This window comes from Leptosomus discolor, chromosome 1, assembly GCF_034619465.1.
Source record: "Leptosomus discolor isolate bLepDis1 chromosome 1, bLepDis1.hap2, whole genome shotgun sequence".
Lineage (NCBI taxonomy): Eukaryota > Metazoa > Chordata > Aves > Leptosomiformes > Leptosomidae > Leptosomus > Leptosomus discolor.
Genome location: NC_141391.1, coordinates 65,573,162 through 65,593,566, shown reverse-complemented (window position 1 = coordinate 65,593,566; position 20,405 = coordinate 65,573,162). Strand labels below are relative to the sequence as shown.

At 40.1% G+C, this 20,405-nt stretch overlaps 1 protein-coding gene across 1 annotated transcript in view; it reads left to right on the top strand.

Moving 5' to 3' along the window:
- The window catches only part of COL4A1 (collagen type IV alpha 1 chain), a 128,380-nt gene extending 109,640 nt beyond the window's left edge, over positions 1–18,740 (top strand). Inside the window, exons 42-52 of the mRNA XM_086482085.1 lie at positions 1,656–1,841; positions 2,501–2,634; positions 6,121–6,193; positions 6,867–6,938; positions 9,158–9,286; positions 10,709–10,807; positions 10,957–11,169; positions 12,655–12,832; positions 15,644–15,758; positions 16,785–16,957; positions 18,659–18,740. Of these exons, the coding sequence (XP_086338211.1) occupies positions 1,656–1,841; positions 2,501–2,634; positions 6,121–6,193; positions 6,867–6,938; positions 9,158–9,286; positions 10,709–10,807; positions 10,957–11,169; positions 12,655–12,832; positions 15,644–15,758; positions 16,785–16,957; positions 18,659–18,740 (1,454 nt within the window). The remainder of the gene's footprint in view (positions 1–1,655; positions 1,842–2,500; positions 2,635–6,120; positions 6,194–6,866; positions 6,939–9,157; positions 9,287–10,708; positions 10,808–10,956; positions 11,170–12,654; positions 12,833–15,643; positions 15,759–16,784; positions 16,958–18,658) is intronic.
- Positions 18,741–20,405: the final 1,665 nt, after the last annotated feature.

Below are 20,405 nucleotides of genomic sequence, written 5' to 3'. Positions count from 1 at the left end.
TGTGATGAGGTAATATGAATAACTCCCGTATTTGTGTGCTGTGCTTTTGACTCCAAGTATTTCTGTTTACCTACTAATTTTGCAAGAATCGAAGTCTAGTGATGCTCTGTGCACCAGACAGCTAAAGATAGTAATTTCGTGGCCAGGATACTGCAGTAATTTTTTTGCCTGAATCTGTTGTGCAGCCCGGATGCAATTTTGTTCACTGCTAAAACAGTTATCCTCTGTAGCTCAGTAGAGCATGTATAAGCTGTGCACAGGAGCATGGTGCAGAGATGCAAAAGACAGGAGAGATGTGATGAGATCTTAATGAAAACTGTTATTACCTGGACTTAGGACTTACTAGCTTGGGTATGGGCACATAGCTATTTGCAATTTCAGGACCACTTGTGGTCTTCCCAAAGTGTGCTGTGAGAACCGCTTGATTGGCTTGAGTCTGTGTTTGTTCAAGGATTCTGTAACGCACCATGCTCCATTTTATGAAACACGTATGTCCTAGACACTAGATTGCAATAGACACAGTAGTGAAGAAATATCAAACGGCTGCTGATAAAGGAACTTGTGTGCAGTTAGAAGATTTTCAATTTTAAACATCCAGAAAACAAAAAAGATTTGAGTAGTCCGTCTATGAAATTAACACAACATGGCGGATTTTTAAGAACTTCTGTAGCTTGAAATGCCAATGCCCTACCTCACTCATTCATTCTATAAATACAGGAAAGCTGTGTGGACAATCAAAAGTGAAAAACCAGAATTTCAGAATATCTTTTATTTACCATCTCAGAGTAATTAACAGTCATTAAATTGCTGAGAAAGCCCTAATGTTAGAGAACTTATTTTAATCAGCAAATTTTCTAATCGTAGCTCAGTGAGCTATGTAAAATGCATGATTATGAGAGCATTTTTCTCACCTCACACATTTCTGTCATTTTGTCAACACAGCTCATTTAAAAATGTCTGGGTTTATAGTAAATAGGTATCCAACTGACGTCATTTGTGTTCCAAATGTATTGTAGCTCCAAAATAAACAAGCCCAAGATTTAAAGACCCTGTTCCCTTTAGGCAAACAGCTATGGATAGTTTTCTTTATACATTTTATTTCTTTTATTATTATACTTATACCAGCTAATCTATATTCTTTTTGCTCAATCATGATCTATAATTTGACTGGATTCCAGGTATTAACTATTTGTACAAGCCTGAAAGTAACTACTGAGTTTCTAAATCTTCGTAAAAAAAATACTTCCTTTTTCTCCAGGAGGAAGTCCTTTTGTGCTTAGTCAAGCAAAACATGCATTACTCAAATACAACAGTAATAATTGTAATGAAGTGAGGGTTTGGGGGCTTTATATTCCTTGTGGAAGGACTGATAGAGTGATGCTGAATGTTCCTCTATTTTTAGAGTGAATTAAAATAGCCCAGTGATCAGTTTAGCTAAGAAAAGATGTGTCAGTCAAGCTACTCTTTTCCTCATACTTTATGTCATAATGTGGAGAATAAGACAGTTTTCCTAAAGTTTTTTGTACAAATGTATACGGGCAAGGTGAATATTTTCTTAAGCAATAAAGCTTACTATGAGTGGATAATAAGGCAGAAGGTTTCAGTGTCTGTGATCCTTTCTCTAATGATGGTTTTGGGGTTGTTTTAAATCTTAGGTGCAAAAGGTGATGTGGGTTTTCCAGGATCCCCAGGGAGTCCGGGGATCCCAGGTCTGAAAGGAGAACCAGGATATGCTGGTCCACCAGGCCCTAAAGGCAGCCAAGGTCTTCCTGGGCTACCAGGAAGTGCAATTGAGGGCCCTAAAGGAGACAGAGGACCCCAAGGCCAACCTGGCCTTCCAGGTAATTCTTTGTCTTTAGTAGTAATGTAGTGCTGTTGGTCAAAGCTCACCTAATTAATTAATAATATAGTCAATATTGCATATGCCTGCTTATCCTCTACTCACATATCAAAGAAAAGCTCCCCTTCACAGGCAGTTTGGCATTATGTCCTGGAACAGGCTGCTTTTATGTCCTCAGGTGGTTGGTTTTGTCCAGAAGTCTTTCTGACATTGAAGAGTTTGCCTCCCGTTTCCATGTTTGCCTCTGGACTTTATTTACTGTTTCAAGGCAGCCATGGCTGTGTGTTCCTATGTTCTGGAGTGTCAGTGTGTTTCAACATGGCCCAGCACAGCCTTACCTTGGCGGTGGCCCTGTGCCAGAGGTTAAGGGGAAGAGTAGAGCAGAGCTGCAAAGTGTCTCTACAACATTCATACCTGAGAACATACCGTCTGTTTGCTCTGCACATATATATAAAACTCTCTGCTATTTTCCGTCAGCCACAGGCTGCTAAATTACATATGTCCAGTCAGATGGGAAGTCATATGGACCTCCCTGCAACAGATTCTCCTACTTATAATTACTTTGGTTCTCCCCATCTGTAGATTGATCCAGCTTGTCCTCTATCAGGTACTGCTCTGAACAAATTTTGCCACTAAATACTCTATTCCTCTGGTTTGTAGGTTTACCTGGTCCGACAGGGCCACCAGGACCCCCAGGACTGAAAGGGGCCAAAGGAGAGCAGGGAAGCAATGGCTGGCCTGGGACTCCTGGGAGTCCGGGAGTCAAAGGTGATCCAGGTTTCCAGGGACTGCCAGTAAGTTACTTTCAGTACATTGCAGATTTGCTGAAAGCTGGTTCTTGTAATTAATGGATATATTAATCATAGATGTTTCTCATTCAAAAATAACGATCCTTTATGCTCAATGTGCCTTTGGACTCACTGCTGACTATGTAAAGTCAGCCTGAAAACATTTCAATTCTCTCCTTTTAAAGCCTGCCTGTGAATAAGCCCCAGTGAGCTAATGAACTTATTAGAAATTTATAGATAGTGAGTGGTAACATACAACACCCAGAATATAATTTACAGTGTATTAACAGTACAGGATGGCTGCAGCACATCCATAAATCCTGCAAATGCATTAGTAGTTAATTTTAAAGGTTGCATATTTCACGATAAATTGCCTTCTGAAAATACCTGAACTGTTTGGTTTTGTTATCAAACCTTTCAAATAAAGTGCACTTTCAGTACTGTCAGTGATGAAATATAGCTGCTGATTTAGAAATACAAACAGGCAATGCTATTAATATGTTGTTGTCATATATTATTCATTTTGCCTGATCTAAAACAGTCCCTTTTCTGTATATTAGGGGGAATGAAGTGGAATAGGACAGTCACCCAGAATAGTTGGTCTTCTATACTCTTTCTCTTGGAGTGTCTGCTGCCTTTTTCCACATTGAAAAATACACTCTATATTTTAACTTTTCATTTCCTCTTTCCTACTGAGAAAAAAACCCAGTAAGAACAACAATAATAACAATGAAATTTATGGAAGAAGGAGTAAGAAAGTTAGGTAGGTATGAGTCAACTATTCCTGGTGTACAGAAGGAAGGAAGACTCAGGAATAAGTTCCTGATGTGAAAAGCAAGGATAGTGACAGTGGACTTAAAAGGTCCACATTATTCTTGATAATGCAAAGATCTACAGCATCCTTTTCTGCATCCGGGAGTCACTTCACAGAGACATTAAGGATTTGCTTCAGTGTTCTGACACTGAACTTGGCTACATCTTTTTGTCTTTGAGATCATATCATATCATATCATATTCATATTCGTATTCATATCACCTTTGAAGGTAGTAAATTAAAAAATGACATTCTAGTATATTTTTCCCTAATTTAAGAATTTGCAATATTTCTACAGAGACCTAAATTTCGATACCACAGGAAATTCTAAAGCCTTTCACAGGTTGATATTCCAGTTCAAAACTGTTTTTCAAGAATGAGAAATGCCAAAGGATTTCAATTCCGTATCTTCGGTCAGAAGAAAATGTTTTACTGTCTTTGAGCCACAATGCTTAGTGTTGGTTTGTTAACTCAGTGTGAAATGCTCCAGCAAGTTACTTCAAAATTAAACTTCCTCTTGTGATACCTACTAAGATGCATTTCTAATGTCTTCGTCCTCCCCAATATGACAGGCTTCTGCCCTGATTACAGCTCAGTTGCTCATCAGGTCTCCAGGTACATGGTAACCTACATCAGAAGGGAGATTTTATTTCAACATGGGTGACACAGCCTGTCCAAAAATCCTATCCAAAAAAAATGATTGCGGAGATCAGACCGTAAAATACAAATCCCATGGATTTATCTGTGCATTTTAACATTGAAATGAGAAAAGAAACATTTTCATCATTTTCATATGCTGAAATAGTTCTGTTTGTTTGGAACAGATCCAAAACAAAATGTTTGCCAAACTGTATCTGATGGAAAAAAAAAAGTTTATGAAGCTGCATACTGTTGTGGAAAAAGTGTTTTGATGGAAAGCCTCCAATAACCTCCTCTTAATAAATCATTCAGTTTTATAATTATAACCTAAAAAAAAGTAATTTAAGAGAACCCTTTTAATGAGATTGTCTTTTGAATGAATGTTAGCTCTCCTGCTTTGTGCTGTAGAAGTTCACATGTTATGATACAAAACCAGGGCCATTTCTTTAAACAGTCCTCCATACTGGGACTATGTGAATGAAGGAAACCAGGGAACCTTACTTCATTAATACCACAGTTACCACTCCGAGGGTAGCATTTGTTTTGTGTAACTTTGGAAGTCTACTGTTGACATCCATTTTTGAGCTAGTCATCTCTTCTCCCTTTAAAGTCAGTGGAAAGAATTAGACATTTGTAGCGAGCCATTCTTCGCACCTTAATATAAACATCTAACTTATCAAATGAAAAATCACTCCTTTATGTGCCTATTCTATTGCTCTCCAAATGTGATGAGATGAATCCTACCATTAGTATTATTTTTCACCGGGTACTCCAACCTCTGTTCGGAAGGTTACTTAGCAAAGGGATTTTGTTTCTTTCCTCCACCTATGTTCCATGTTTTATTATATAGGGGACTACCACTGCCATATTGCTTCAAACAGGGAGAAACTCTGAACTATACTGACAAGCTTTTTGCAGATGGTCTGTAAAGGACAAGAGAAGAAAAGGAAATTGGCAGTCATTTAAATTACTATTTACAGTGTCTTTTGAAGTATGGGCTTGGTTTTCCTTGAAGTTAGGCTACAGTGAACTTGTTACCATTAATTTCAGGGGAGCAGTTTATAACAGTGAAGGCAGAATCATAGAATCATTTTGATTGGAAAAGACCTTTAAGATCGTCAGGTCCAACCATTAACCTAACACTCCCAAGCCCACCACTAAACCATGTCCCTAAGCACCACATCTATACATCTTTTGAACACCTCCAGGGATGGTGACTCCACCACCTCCCTGGGCAGCCTGTTCCAATCCCTAACCACTCTTTCAGTGAAGAAATTTTTCCTAATATCCAATCTAAATCTCCCCTGGCACAGCTTGAGGCCATTTCCTCTTGTCCTGTCATTAGTTACTTGGGAGAAGAGACCAACGCTGGCCTCACTACAGCTTCTTTTTAGGTACTTGTAGAGAGCAATAAGGTCTCCCCTCAGCCTTCTCTTCACTAGGCTAAACAATCCCAGTTCTCTCAGGCCCTCCCCATAAGACATGTTTTCCAGACCCCCTCACCAGAAGGAGGAGTTCGCATCGTGTTTGAAGTGTTTAAGTCCTTGAGTATTTTAGCCCTGTTGAAAAGTAAAAATCTTCAGAGGATTATAACTTGTTGAGCACATTTAATTTCATTCCACGTGTGAATGCGGAAGTTTTCAAGTCTGCTGTGGTCTAGAATTACCCAATTTAATTATCTCACTAGCAACCACCTACTGGGTCCGCACTGAAATTACTATTTGCTGAGATTTGTACTTACTGTTGTTTTTCATAACAATATAGTCTATGGTTGAGAACCTTTTTATTAACTATACTGTTAGTGAGACCTTATTCTGATCTAGTATCTTTGTAAGGCAAAAAATAAGGGAGTAAGAACAAGGTGCCACGCTTGTTCCTCTAAAAGAAGCTTCTTATCTAATCATGGTAGAGAATAACCATTCTTTAAACTTGATGGCTTTTCTCTATTTTTGCTATAGTTTTTCAAAAATACACATCCTATTTGAGAGTCCTATCATAATAGTGTAGGATAACTATACTTCACATTTTCTCTTATACAGGGTAGTCCTGGTCTACCAGGAGATATTGGTCAAAAGGGTGATCTAGGACCTCCAGGAGTTCCAGGTGTTCCAGGTGAGAAGACTATTCCTAAAAAGTATGCAAAGGTGTCACTTTCATAACCTTCCCCTCTCAAAAAAGATGCTAAAAGAATGTTGGCTCTATGTTCCAAATTATTGAAACAGGATGTCGAAAGCTGCATCAAAAAGCATACAAGAATGCTGAGATTTTTCTCAAGGTTTTTTGCCTTTTGCCTGTTGTCTTGCTTTGCCAATTTTAAGTGTGCACTTGCTTTAAAAGATGAATGTAAAATCAATTGTTTAGACATTAGCAGTCAAGAATTTTCAAGATTTTCTTCAGAATTGGACAGGTAAATGTTATAGCTGTATTATGAGGAAACAAAGGCTCAGTATGTCTCCATAGGTGACTACATTGCTGCTACTGTCACCATCGTAAATGTGAAAACACTGCGTGTATAAAAAAGGCAGTTATTAGTAGAAAAAAACCCTTATAATTTAGAGAAATACAATATTAATTCAAGTAAGAGCAACTTGTTTTCAGTCATAATTTCTTTGGTGACTTTGTGCTGTTGTTTGTATCTTGTTCTTTCAAACAGTTAAAAAGTACTTGTGCGAATAAAGTCATGGCCCTTACATGGTCATGGGGTCGTACATGGTTATTCTGCATGTGTCCTTCCAAATCAAGAAATTTATTGAGTTTTCATGTAAATATTTTCTTTTGACTTCAGGCCCGAAAGGATCTCCTGGCTTCCCAGGCCTTAAGGGTGAGCGAGGTGACCAAGGCCTTCCTGGATCTAAAGGTATAATGTAAAGACTTGCTTTTTTTCCAGATGTTGTTGTTAAAATGGTTATTTGTGACTAATCGATGGATATCTCCTTTTATTCAGTGTAAAAATGTAGAATATGAAACCAGATATTATGGTGTCAGCATCTGAATGGTCAGATTCACAGAATCACAGAATCACAGAATGTTAGGGGTTGGAAGGGACCTTGAAAGATCATCTAGTCCAACACCCCTGCCAGAGCACGACCACCTAGAGTAGGTCACACAGGAATGCATCCAGGCAGGTTTCGAATGTCTCCAGAGAAGGAGACTCCACAGCCTCTCAGGGCAGCCTGTTCCAGTGCTCTGTCACCCTCACAGTGACAAAGTTTTTCCTTGTGTTAACGTGGAATCTCCTATGCTCCAGCTTGCACCCGTTGCCCCTTGTTCTATCATTAAGTATTGGGTATAGAATGAATGTGTTTATCTCCTGCTCTGAAAAATCAATACTGAGGTTTTGTCATTATTAGAATCTGTAAACGGTATGCTAGAACCATGGAATCATAGGATGGTTTGGGCTGCAAGGGATCTTAAAGACCACGTAGTTCCAACCCCCCTGCCATGGGCAGGGACACCTTCCACTACAGCAGGTTGCTCAAAGCCCCATCCAACCTGGCCTTGAACACTGCCAGGGAGGGGGGAGCCACAACTTCTCTGGGCAACCTGTGCCAGTGCTTCACCACCCTTGTTGTAAAAAAAATTCTTCCTTAAGTCCAATCTAAATCTGCCCTCTTTCTGTTTAAAATCGTTGCCGTTATCTAAGATAAAAAGTCTCTGTCTTTCTTATAAGCACCCATAAGCACCCTTTATTTATTGAAATGTTGCAGTAAGGTCTCCCTGGAGCCTTCTTTTCTCTAGACTGAGCAACTCCAACTCTCTCAGCCTTTCTTCATAGGAGATGTGTTCCAGCCCTCTAATCGTTTTCATGACCCTCCTCTGGACCCACTCTAACAGGTCCATGTCTTTCTTGTACTGGGGACCCCATAGCTGCATACCATACTCCCAAGTGGGGTCTCATGAGAGCAGAAGGGGAGAATCACCTCGCTCCACCTGCTGGCCACACTGCTTTTTGTGTTGCCCAGGATGCGATTGGCTTTCTGGGCTGTGAGCACAAATTGCCAGTTCATATCCAACGTTTCATCTACTGGTATCCCCAAATCCTTCTCTGCAGGTCTACTCCATTCCATTCATCCCCTAGTGTGTACTGGTATTAGCGATTTACCCAACCCATGTGTAGGACCTTGCACTTGGCCTTGTTGAACTTCATGAGGTTCACATTGGCCCACTTCTCAAGCATGTCAAGGTCCTTCTGGATGGCATCCCTTCCCTCAAGTGTATTGACTACACCACTCAGCTGGGTGTCATCCAGAAACTTGCTGAGAGAACTCCATGCAACCTAAGGTCTGGAGAGCTATTTCAGTCCTTGGCAGGTTTGTTTGGGTGGAGACGTCAGATAGGCTGTAGTGCTTCCGTTTGGGTCTGAGCTGCAGCCTTGCAGTTGCAGTGGCAGACACCATGTTCTTCCAGCAGGTCACGGTCTCCTTACAGTTCCTAGAAAAAGAGTCCACTTAAAAATTGGTAATTCTTTTGAAAGATGTTATCCTTCTAATTCTAATTCCCTTGAGACCTCAAGCTTCTGAGTTGGTGAGTCTGTGGGGGCTGCAGCCTAAGCCTGCTGGTGAGCAGAGCAGGCAGCAGCCTGATAACCGGCAGAGCGTGCAGCTCTTCTGAGCAGACTGCTGCGCAAACTGCCAGTGCCACCCTCAACAGTTCCGCTCCCTGTTTGCACACCCTGGTCGCAGCTTCTGATGAGAGCTGCATCTGTGGGCCTGCTCTCTTCTGTCTGGTGGGAGATGGGAATGTAGGAGGTAGCGATATGGTTTTCAGCCGCAGCATATGCAGATAACTTAGGTGTTACCAGAGTCTTGTCAGTGGCAGAGGCCCAGCCCAGGCTGTTTCCCTCATTGTGCCTTGAACCCCATTGTCTTCTACCTTCATGCAACTTCAGGTTTGGCTTCTTGACAGGTATGACCCTACTCAATGCACGTATACAGTCTCGGACACACTGATATCTTGTAGCTATAGGCTCTGTCTGTTCTCTGACAACATAAATGGCAAAACAAGGTAACATTGTTTTCTCACTTTTTTGTTGTGCAATACTAAATAGGTGCTGATTTCCTCTGTTAACTTTGGCAGGTTTACAAGGCCCCCCAGGCCCCCCGGGTGCTTTTCAGCTTGTTAAAGGCGATCCTGGCTTACCTGGCCCTGTAGGGCCAGTTGGTCTCAAAGGATTCCCGGGACTTCCAGGTCCCAAAGGACAGCAAGGTGAGAGTTTCTAACTTGCCAGTAGAAATACATTTTAAGTAATGTAAAAATAGACCAATGGTAGACTAGACTGTAGAAGATTTTTGGTATAATATTATCCAGCTTTTTATAAGCCATTTAAATTGTGTCAGCAATGAGGATGAGAGTCCTTCTTTTTGAAGCTCATGGAAAGGCGTCCCAGAAACACATGCCAGTGATTTTTTAATGGGGTCATCACATCAGTATCTGAGATCAGCAGTAAGCAGAATGACTTGTAACACACTGCTCATCCTTTCCACAGAAAGTATTTGTTAGGGTATCTTCTGTTTTTAGTGTTGAATCCAAACTCAGTTACTGTGTGTCTCTGGGAGAAGACAAGCATGAGGAAAACCAGCTTGATCTTGGAGTGGGAAGTGCTTCCTGAGGAAGCTTGTTCCATAGTCCTAGATTTTGTCTCTTAGTCCAGACTTTGCAGTTTTTATAAAGAAAAGGTGAACTGCAAAAATTAAACACATAGGGAATAAGAGAATGGAGCAAAGAGTAAGACAAATGAAATGCTGGCATAAGGACACATGTCCTTCAGAATGACAGGACATGGAGCGTGGAAGCTCAGAGGCGTTCTTAAGCTATTAAGTTTCTAAGGGAAAGCTTTGTTCCTGATTGTTTTATGAGAAGATGACGGGGAATTATGATGGAATATAATTAATATCTTCTTTCTGTTTAATACAATAGATACGGAAGTTTACTCTTGAAGGTGGCGTTGCAACTCTGCAACTGCTGTCCATTGGGAAATAGCTATGTAATAATCACAGTGACTGAACATAGCATAGACTTGTGGGATCTGTTGCTGTTCTCTAGTAGTCGGTTCAATACATGAACACAGTATTGCTTTTTGAGTGATCAGGAAAAGGACAGCTGTGACTATCTAAAGCTTCTGATGTGCCACAGAAACGTTGGTACGGTGCTGATGGCTTTAACTCCCTGTTTCCCAAAGTCAGAGTTACTGAGTTTGTGTAGGACTCAAAGCATCCCTAGAAATCTATAAAGGGAAGATATAATATATATATATGAAAACCTGTTTGTGAAGAAGCTAAGAGAATACTGATTTTCCCACTGTTCATGACCCTGCTTTTTATGGTCTTTTTTTGATCGAGTCATATGATAAGCAGAGAGGGAAGAGAATGCTGCCCTTCCTTTTCATATTCCAGGCAAATAGTAGTTATTTTAGAAGCACACCCTCTGCTTACTTCTCTGTTCTTCTCTACTATAATCACTTCGTTCGCAGTAACCCACATATGTGCTCTAGATATTGAAATATATGCACTGAATCTGCATGAGTTTAGTTTATGCTGTAGTGTGCCTGTGCCACCTCTATTGAAAGTCAAAAAGTCATAACTAACATGAAGTAATATCCAGTAATAACTATTCTTTGTTTTTCAACAGGGGTGACAGGACCTTCAGGTGTACCTGGACCACCTGGTAGTCCAGGGTTTGATGGTAAACCTGGGCAAAAAGGAGAAGTTGGCCCTTATGGTCCCCCAGGTAAGCCCGTGAGTTCTTCAAAGACTTGATTCCTTCATAGAAAAATAACATAGCAGATTAGGTATGAATGTGTCTTAATTTAACTTCTTTAGTTATGTAGGCAGAGTACTGCTGTCTGTAGAGATAAAAGGAGACTCTCTATATCCTAGGGCCCAGAGGATTCCCTGGTCCACCTGGCCCTGAAGGTTTGCCTGGAGCTATGGGCCCACCAGGTGCACCATCTGTTGCTCATGGCTTCCTTGTTACCAGACACAGTCAAACCACTGAAGAACCATCATGTCCATTTGGAACAAGACTGATTTACCATGGCTACTCCTTGCTTTATGTACAAGGCAATGAAAGAGCACATGGCCAAGATCTGGGTAAGCAGAGACCAAATTAAAATTCAGTTAGAATTCATAACGAACCAAATTTGTAGTTTTTGTAGAATTGTATTGAACAAATCTGCGTAATTATTCTGGGCTAGCTGGTGCTTTATTATGCCTTCTAGGTTAGTACAAATAATGGTTTGGTGTGTAGTGGAAACAGTGTCCGTTTATTTATGAAAGTCTTTATCAAAGCCTTTGACATGGTCGTCCATAGTATTTTTGTAGTCAAATTAGTAAGGTACGGGCTGGCTAAGTACATGATAAGGTGAATGGAAAATTGGTGCATCCATCAGGCTCAGAGGGATGTGATCAGGTGTACAAAGTCCAAGTGGTGGTTCTTGATCAGGAACCAGTGCTGGGCCAATACTCTTTAATGAATTTATTAATGACTTGGGTGATGACTTGGGTGATGAGTGCAAGTTTGTGGGTAGCACCAGATTGGGAGGAACAGTTGATTCCCTAGTGGACCCAGCTGCCATTCAGAGGGAGGTAGCCAAGCTGAAGAAAAGGGCTGAGAAGAACCTTGAGAAGTTCAGCAAAGTCAAATGCAAAGATATACACCTAGAACGAAATAACCTCATGCAACAGAACAGGCTAGGGACTGACTGCTATTTCCAGTAGCAGCAGTACAGACTGCTAGAAAGCTGCTTTGCAGAAAGGGACCCGGGAGTCCTGGTGAGCAACACTGAACATGAGTTAGCAGCGTGCTCTTGCAACAACTACCCCATTCCCTGCTGCCCAATCTACTGGGCGCTGCTGGCAAAAGTGCAACCAGCAGATGGAGGGAAGTGGTTCTTCCCCTCTGTTTGGCAGTTGTGAGACCACATCTGGTGGATTGTGCCCAGACTTGGACCTCCCAGAATAAGGAAGATGTTGATATACCACAGTGAATACAACAGATGGCTAGTGAGGTCTGGACAGCCGTGATGGAACTGGGTTTGCTCAGCCTTAATAGAAATTTATGGGGGGGGCCTTTATTGCTGTCTGCAGCTGTTTACAGGGAGGGAAGAGAAGGTGGAGCCAAACTCTTCTGAGAGAGGCTCAGTGGCAGAAGAAGCAGTGGACAAGTATGAGACATATATTCTAGTGAAACATACAGAAAAGCTTTTTTACCATGCTGATGCCTAAACACTGGAATGGGACTCCAGAGAGGTTGTTGAATCTCTGTGGAGATACTCAAACTCAGCTGCCTATGGACCCAAGCAACCTGATCTAACTAGCAGGGGGTTAGGATAGATGACCTCTAGGGATCTATTCCAACTTAAGTTACTCCATAATTCTACAGGCAAGACTGGGCTACTCCTTGTCTTTCCCTGTTCCTTCCTTATGGAGCTAAGAGAAGTCACGTCCTCTGAGAGAACTGGGCCCTCCGAAGCAAGAGTCATCTACTTTTTAGCTGCTTCTGGAAATACTTTGTTGGCAGTTGGCAATGGTTTAACAAAAATGGGTTAACAAGTAACCTTTCACTTAACATTTCAGGCACAGCAGGAAGCTGTCTTCGTAAATTTAGTACCATGCCTTTCCTATTCTGCAATATCAACAACGTATGTAACTTTGCATCAAGGAACGACTATTCCTACTGGCTGTCCACTCCTGAACCCATGCCAATGAATATGGCTCCCATCACTGGTGATAACATCAGACCATTCATCAGCAGGTATGGTTTCAGTTCTGCTGTGTTTGTAAAATGAAGAAGGCTGTGAAAAGTGTGTTTCGTACTTTATTTTTTTTTTTGGAAAAAGCTTTTAATCTGTATGTTTTTATTTCCTGCCTTTAAATTTAAATTTTGACTTCCTTTGATAAAATATTTCAAAGTGTGCATGTTTTCAGTTTAGACTTTGATCAAAAATAAATCCATTTTGGGGGAAACCCAAACAAATGGTCTGTTTTGGGTCCAATTGAAATGAAAAGATTTACTTTGAAATGATGGTTTGCAAAAGCTGTGATGTACTTTGAAGGCGAAAAAGTTTTGAATTTATTCACAATTCCTGTCCAAAACAATTCTTCTTTTTCTGACTAGCTATAGCTAGAAGCTTTTTAGGGCTCAATTTCCTTTTATTTGCAAATGGTTGTATTATTTATCATACAGTAGACTTCCGGGCTTCTTCCATTGTTTTGGACGTACTGCTTGAATACAGCCATTATTGTCTGAATTAGAGGAAACAGTTGCAAAATCAATCATCTATGTTTTAATAATTCCAGATTCTCAGCTAGCATAAAGTATGGCACTTATATCAGACATAAGTGTTCTGCATCCATCCAACATGTTGAACTTTTAGTCCATTTTAAATTTTAAGGTCACTGGCAAAAAACTATCCTGGCATAATACGCCTAGTGGTGAAGGCAGAGGTGTGAGCAAGGGTGTGGTGAACTGTACCACTGTAGTTAGATAAGAATCTGACAAGGGAATCTCCAACTTATAACTTAAATGATAATCATTAGATACAGGCATTACTACGGTTCCTATCATTGCTTCTAATCTGTATCAGCTCTTGCTGATCCCTTCTCCTGCCATATAAAGTGAATGTGAGTGGAGATGGCTGTTATTGTTTTCACGGGTCTGTATATACCATCCAAGAGAAAGGACAATTCAAATCATCAGTGGGTTGTAGTCTTGATACCTTGGTATCTTAAAAACACTCTGCTGCAAAACGTTTGATATTTATTTTGCATAATAGAATGTATCTTGTGTCTGCAGTTGTACTCTGTACTCTATTTTTGGTTTAGTGCCATAGAAATTGTTATGCTTTGAAAATGAGTGGGCAGATTGAGGGCAAGATTCTCAAGAGAGACTGTAGTTTCTGTTGGTCATATTTTTTTGATTGTTCATTGGATGTGAATGGAAGGGGCTTGACTTTCAGAAAAATTCAAATGACCAAATGACCGGCCTCTGAAATTCGTGGTCCTTTTATGCCATTCCTGATCAAGCACACAAAAGAACCTTTAGCAATCATTCTCGAAACTGTTGCTCAAGGAGATACCCACCATCATTTTGCCTTATCTTATGCATATAGAGTAGCTTTTGCACTGTAAAAATGTACATGTGTATATATCTGTATGTCTATGTGTGCATGTGTGTGTATATGGGTTTTTCTCTTTTTAGCCATAGCAGAGAGTGAGATAATTGCAATACAGATTTTTTAAACCAGCAGGGAATCTGAGAAGACTGTTCTTTTGAGCTATTTTATTAGTCGAGGCTTTTAAACCAACAGTTTTCCCTGTCCAAAAGTTGAAAAGGTATAGAAGTGTCACTTGCTGCCTTGAGTCATGGGACTTCTTTTCATGTAAGGCCTTCCAATGAAATACCAGACATCGCTTGAAGCAAAGCAGAGCTCCAAGAATAGAGACAGCTTTACATTCTTCTTCTAACTTACTTTCATTGATGTGTTTCTTAAAATAACTTTCTTGCTTCTGCAGTGAAGATGAAGGCAGTAGGTATGAAAGCCAGTCTTCACAAATCAGAAATAGAAGGCTTTCATTCTGAATTCCTTTGCTTCTGTCGCTTCTTCAGAATCCAACTTAATCCATTTTGCACTTGATTCTTTTCACTGCTCTGATGATAGGAATCAGACTGTTTAGTTCTAAGTATCTAGTTTGAATCGTTTTCATCATTGCTAACTGCAGTAGCCAATTTAGGAGCTGTACAAGAAAAAATGGATTATATCTACCAAATTCCTTATTACCAGCTCCCATATTAAAATTTCCAGCCCAACTCACACTTTTTATGGTTCTCCTGTGAAGGTTCAATTAGTCATTGGATTATTCAGTAACTTAGCAGTTCTGAGACACAAGGAATTTATCTGAAGTTAAAGAACTGGTGCTGCATAGCTTTCTGGAGTTGCTTTCAAGTTCATTGTTCCTGTTACTTTGCTAGAAATTTCTTACTGGGAGGTAAAGACCACAAATGTAAATTAAAGCCACTTTCAAGGAAAATGCATGGGGAAGAATCTGCATTAGATTAGATTAGCAGTGATGACCTTTGTAAGACATTTTCCAGAGAGATGGCTTTCTCTCTGGAAGTTGCTCAGGGCTATGTTTAGGGTGATGGATTGCTGTTACTTGTCTCTGATCACAGTAGACCACTTTTAAGTGATACTTGCTGAGTTACAATGTTTGGCTATTTGCCTCTCACGTTCGTGACACTGAGCACTTTTAGAAACTGCAGTACAAATGGGACTAGAAAAAGACAAATACATTTAAATATCCAGATAAGAAGTCTCTTGTTCTTTGCTCACGGGGAGGCTAATGGGAATAAGACTTAATAGTTAAGCTGTCTTTAAGTAAATGGAAAAAAAAAAAAAGAACCAGTTGGATTTTTTTGTAAATGAAACATTTTTATTTTCCTTTGTTTTTGAAGGTGACAACATTTTCTAATTCAAGATTCCTTACAGAAATTAACTTCTGAAAAAAAAAAAAGTAGTATTAGTCCTCAAGTGCATGTAGCTCATTCATGACTTGGTCTTTCTAGATGCTCAGTGTGTGAAGCTCCTGCTATGGTAATAGCTGTTCACAGTCAAACAATTCAAATACCATCGTGTCCTGAAGGCTGGAGTTCACTTTGGATTGGTTACTCCTTTGTCATGGTAAGTGCACTGGGGCATACTCTGCGCTGAGAAAATAATTTGTTTTGGGCGTTTGATCTACGCTTCTGCTCTGGGAAAGTTAATATCTGACTATGTCGCTTCAAGTCTTAGAAGGGCATTAGACCTCTACCCTTTCTGGTGACTTTAAAAAGATTCTGGCTGATTGCTAAATGAGAATAATGCAATAACAACTAGTTGTTCACTTTTGGGGAAATGCACACAGCTTGCTTTCTGCTTTGCAGCTGCAGCACAGGATCCCAGTGCTGAATAAATGAAGTCATAGCGCAATTTTCCGTTGTCCTTCTACATCTGTGTTGCAGTGGCTTCCTAGGGTGGCAGCAGATCAGTGCCTGCCCTCTTCGCATTTTTTGATGAATAAGCCTTCAGTTTTCAAATGGCATTTTTGACCTTTTATGCCGTTTCTTCAGCTGTATCTATACTAGTAAAATAAGTAGGGCCAAGGAGTGGCCTGGAAGAGCCAACCTAGTCCTCCGTTGTGGTTAGCTGTTAGCATGCTTCCTGTCATGCTCACAGCCTGTATCAACAGCCGCTCTCCCAGGCAAGGTCTGGGCATGGTCTGAGAAACAGCATGGATCCAGAGCTGTTAGCACTTGGCAGTGGGAGAGAGGCCTCTGTGATACGGGGCAGGAATTGAGTTAAGCTCTTCAGATATAAACCATACCAGTCTGTATGCTTTCTGGGCCAGAGAGCTGGCCCTGCCCTGTTCCTAGCATAGAGATAGCTTGGGTCCTGCTGTCAGTCCTGAAGGATTTCTGTGCGTACGGCTGCCCTGAAGGTGGTGTTCCTGCTGCGTTGTGCTGCCGTTAACGGAGAGAACCCAGTGCCACCTCTGGAGCCCTTCAGCTCCGCCTTCTTGCTCCTCCTTGAGCTGAGGGACAAAACAGCGGACAGACACAACAGAGGACAAGGGAGAGGCATGTGGAGAAATATTTGTGCAAAAGAGTTAATCGATGTTGTAGCAGAAGAGGTAAAGAGTCGTTCTCTGATGCTTTTGCGTTTTTCTAGCACACCAGTGCTGGTGCAGAGGGCTCTGGCCAGGCCCTGGCGTCTCCCGGTTCCTGCCTGGAGGAGTTTCGCAGCGCTCCCTTCATTGAATGCCATGGCCGGGGCACCTGCAATTACTATGCAAATGCTTACAGCTTCTGGCTTGCCACTATAGAGAGGAATGAGATGTTCAAGTAAGTTCATCATTTATATATCAGTATTTGAGACTCAGTCAAGCCTTGTCACTGAATAAGAGAGATATTGCTGGAATGTAATACATGGTTCAAGTATTGGCTGTGGCCAAGCCTGGTTAGTATATGCAGTTAATGATTTTTGTAACAAAAAGAAAAAAATTATAATGGCTTTTGGGGGAATTAATGAATGTGTCTTCCATTAGTGTTTACAATGTGTCATTTGTACCTAGTATTTTGCTTTTCAGAATATTCTGACAGTGTTTGCGTTTCCACTATGTTTGATTGTGTTCACTGAGTTGTAACTGGGATAGGCTGACATGCTGATTGAAATTAAGTTATAATGTAGCATTCCCCCTAGTGGATGTTAACACATAACAGAACCAAATGAAGTTAGTGCAGGTGTTGAACGAAGTGAGCTGAACAATTATTTACCTTTCCCTAATGTTGGAGGAAGTATGTCTGGATAAAATGCAGCTGAAGGCAGAGGCCTTAGGCATTTCTTGAGTCCTGCTGTTGTTCTCATTTCAGGAATGAAGTGGTAGTAGGCTTTGTTCTGGTCTCCTGCACATAAGTATTTTTCAACACAGTCTAATGTTTTCGTGTGAATTTTATTAATATGTTGGCATATAGACCGGTTCCTAGGTCAGCATAGCTTACCTGATTAGCAGACATTCCTCTGGAGTGCAGGCAAGCATCCTCTTCCACCGCAGTCCAGGCTGCCACTGCTGGTACCCTTCATCTCTTCATGTCTTCTAGATCTGCAAATGCTCCTTAGCCTGTCTCAGTCAAAATGAAGCAGGTTGTTTAGCCAGTTTTGACTGTTTGTCTATGAGATAGTTGTCGACTAAGTAGGTAGAAAAATTGAGCACTGGGGCTATGATAATCTCACCAACCAGAAAAGCTACCGCTGAAAGAGCCCATTTGCCAACACTAGGGTAAGGACTGGCTCCCTAGGAAAGAGGAAAGCTGGTCAGAGGAAAATTTAGAGGAGTCAGCACTACAGTTGTTTGTATTCATTGAGTCCTACGTGGCAACCTGCCAACTTCACACCGTTTTCTGGCCAGAAACTGTATTTCAAATTAATAAAATAATCCCAGATCAGGGGGCCTGTCCTGCTATCATAATTCACAAATACTCTGCAGTTTCCAATAAACTCATAATGCTTTTTAAAGAAAGGCATTAAATGTAAGCACACTTTTGTCTGAAAATATTTTTTTTCCCAGTTGCTACGAGTAACTCCTTATGACAGTTTAGAGTCTAAAGATTTTGGTTTGTGTTTCTATAGACATCATGTAATTTCCTTTACTGGCTTTTCATTTTTCTGTAAAGTCACAAGAGTTAGCAGAAACTCATGAACAGTCAAATGTCTTCAGTTTCTTTGCCTAATTTTTTTTTTTTTACTACCCAAATTCCAGCATATTTTCAAACTGCTGATTAAACAGTGTCTTCTGGTTAAGAAAATTGTGACATAACTGAATTCTGAAGTAGCTGGAAGTGGACGGTGTTTAAAGCTAATCTTGTGATAGTTTCACAAACTTGAAAGTGCCTATACTTTGGAGAGCTTAGGGACACCTTGATTCAGCACAGCTTAAAGAGGCACTTGGCTGCATGCAAAGTTTGTATTGTCAATTGTCAACCTGAAAACGGACCGTTTGTCTCAACCATCTTTAATGGGTCTTTTCATTGATTTGTTTTTAATAGGAAACCGACTCCCTCAACTTTGAAGGCAGGGGATCTGCGCTCGAATGTTAGCCGTTGTCAAGTCTGTATGAGAAAAACATAATGACTTTTGGATTTCAACTAATTTCACACAATATGGTGCTATTCGTTTAACAGCAATGAAGCCTAGACATATATCATATGTACCTCATTGTTGTCCAATATGAAAACAGTAAAGTGCCTTTTAGGAACTTGCATAACTAACACACACTGCTTTACTGGCCCTGTCCTTGCTGAAGAAGAAGAGACAACAAAGATAAGCTTCAAATGTTGACATGCCAAATGGCACTTTTGATCAAAATATATGTATTTTTTATATAAATGCAATGCACTGATAGAATAAAAAGTCAGCATTTATCCAGAAAAAATGCAAAGGTGCTAGGAGGTATGCAGTTCTGCCTTATACTGTTTGACCCCCCTTTCTCATTCTTGTATTATATATTTAGATTCATTTTTCTTCCCCAGATAAGTTTGTTGTTATCTAGGTGTCTCAAAATCCCAGACTCTTGGGTATGTACTTATTGTTCCTGTACAAAGCAATACTAATGTAAAAAAGAGTTTTGGGATTACAGACTGTGGTTAAGCAACACATAACCATCTTTTCACAACATAGAGTGCCATCCTGCAAACCTTTGCTTCTGTTTGTAGTCTTTAGTGCTGTTGGTTTTAACGGGACTACATCTGGAAGAGATTGCCAAATTGGAAATTGGTTTCCCAAATAGGCAAGTAAGTGTTTCTGCTATGTTGGTACTATGCAGCTTCTTAATGTAGTAGAACAAACTTTCCTGTGGAATAAAGAATGATTCAGCAATGGTCAAGAAAAAATATATATATAAATATTTTAGTAATTTATATAGATATCAACCATTAGGCAAATCGAACTCTGAGTTTATAATTTCAAAAAGAAGCTTACGAAAGTTTTCTTCTTTTCAGTGTCATGAATTAGATGTTAAATGCCGAAGTATGATGTGAAATGTTCATTTTACATAGGCCATTTCAATGCTGAAGTTGCAGAGACTGAACCCAGGTTAATAGCTATTTGTGTTTATTCTAGCAAATCCTGCTTTGAGCTTATAGTCTTTATTCTGTATTTAATATTTTTCAGGGTTTTAAACACTACTCACACACTGAATGACTTGATTTTGAAAAGTTATAAGGCCTTAATTTTGTTAATATTGTGCCAAAACCAAAATCTTCAGAGTAGCCTCGGAAATATTTCTAAAGAATTTCTATGCAATGATACCATTGTTTGAGCACATCTGTGTCCAAAAAGACACATGTCCTTGTATTACCATGCAAGTCCCAGAAGATTTTTGCTGCAAATGCCAAGGCCTTTGTGTAATTTCTTACATATGTATTTCTTAAGAATTCAAGTTTGTAATAAAACTATTTGTGTAAAAAAAAAAAAAAAACAGAAGAAAAGAAAAAGTTTTTACTGATTTGTTATTAGTATCCATTTACAGCAATGAACTAATTTTAATAAGCCACCAATAAATGCACAAGCTTGATGCAATCCTAGATTATTTTTGTTTTGCACATCTTTCAGATGTACAAAGCATCTTCAAAAGGGGAAAACAGGACACTGTATTGACACTTCTATTGTTGCCTCGTAAGAACCGGTACTGACAGACAAAACATGGGTTATGCATCTATTGCTGAAATGTGTTTAATGTGAACGTGTTACAAAAGTCTGCTAACTTCATTTTAGCTCATGGGAAGCAATCACGTT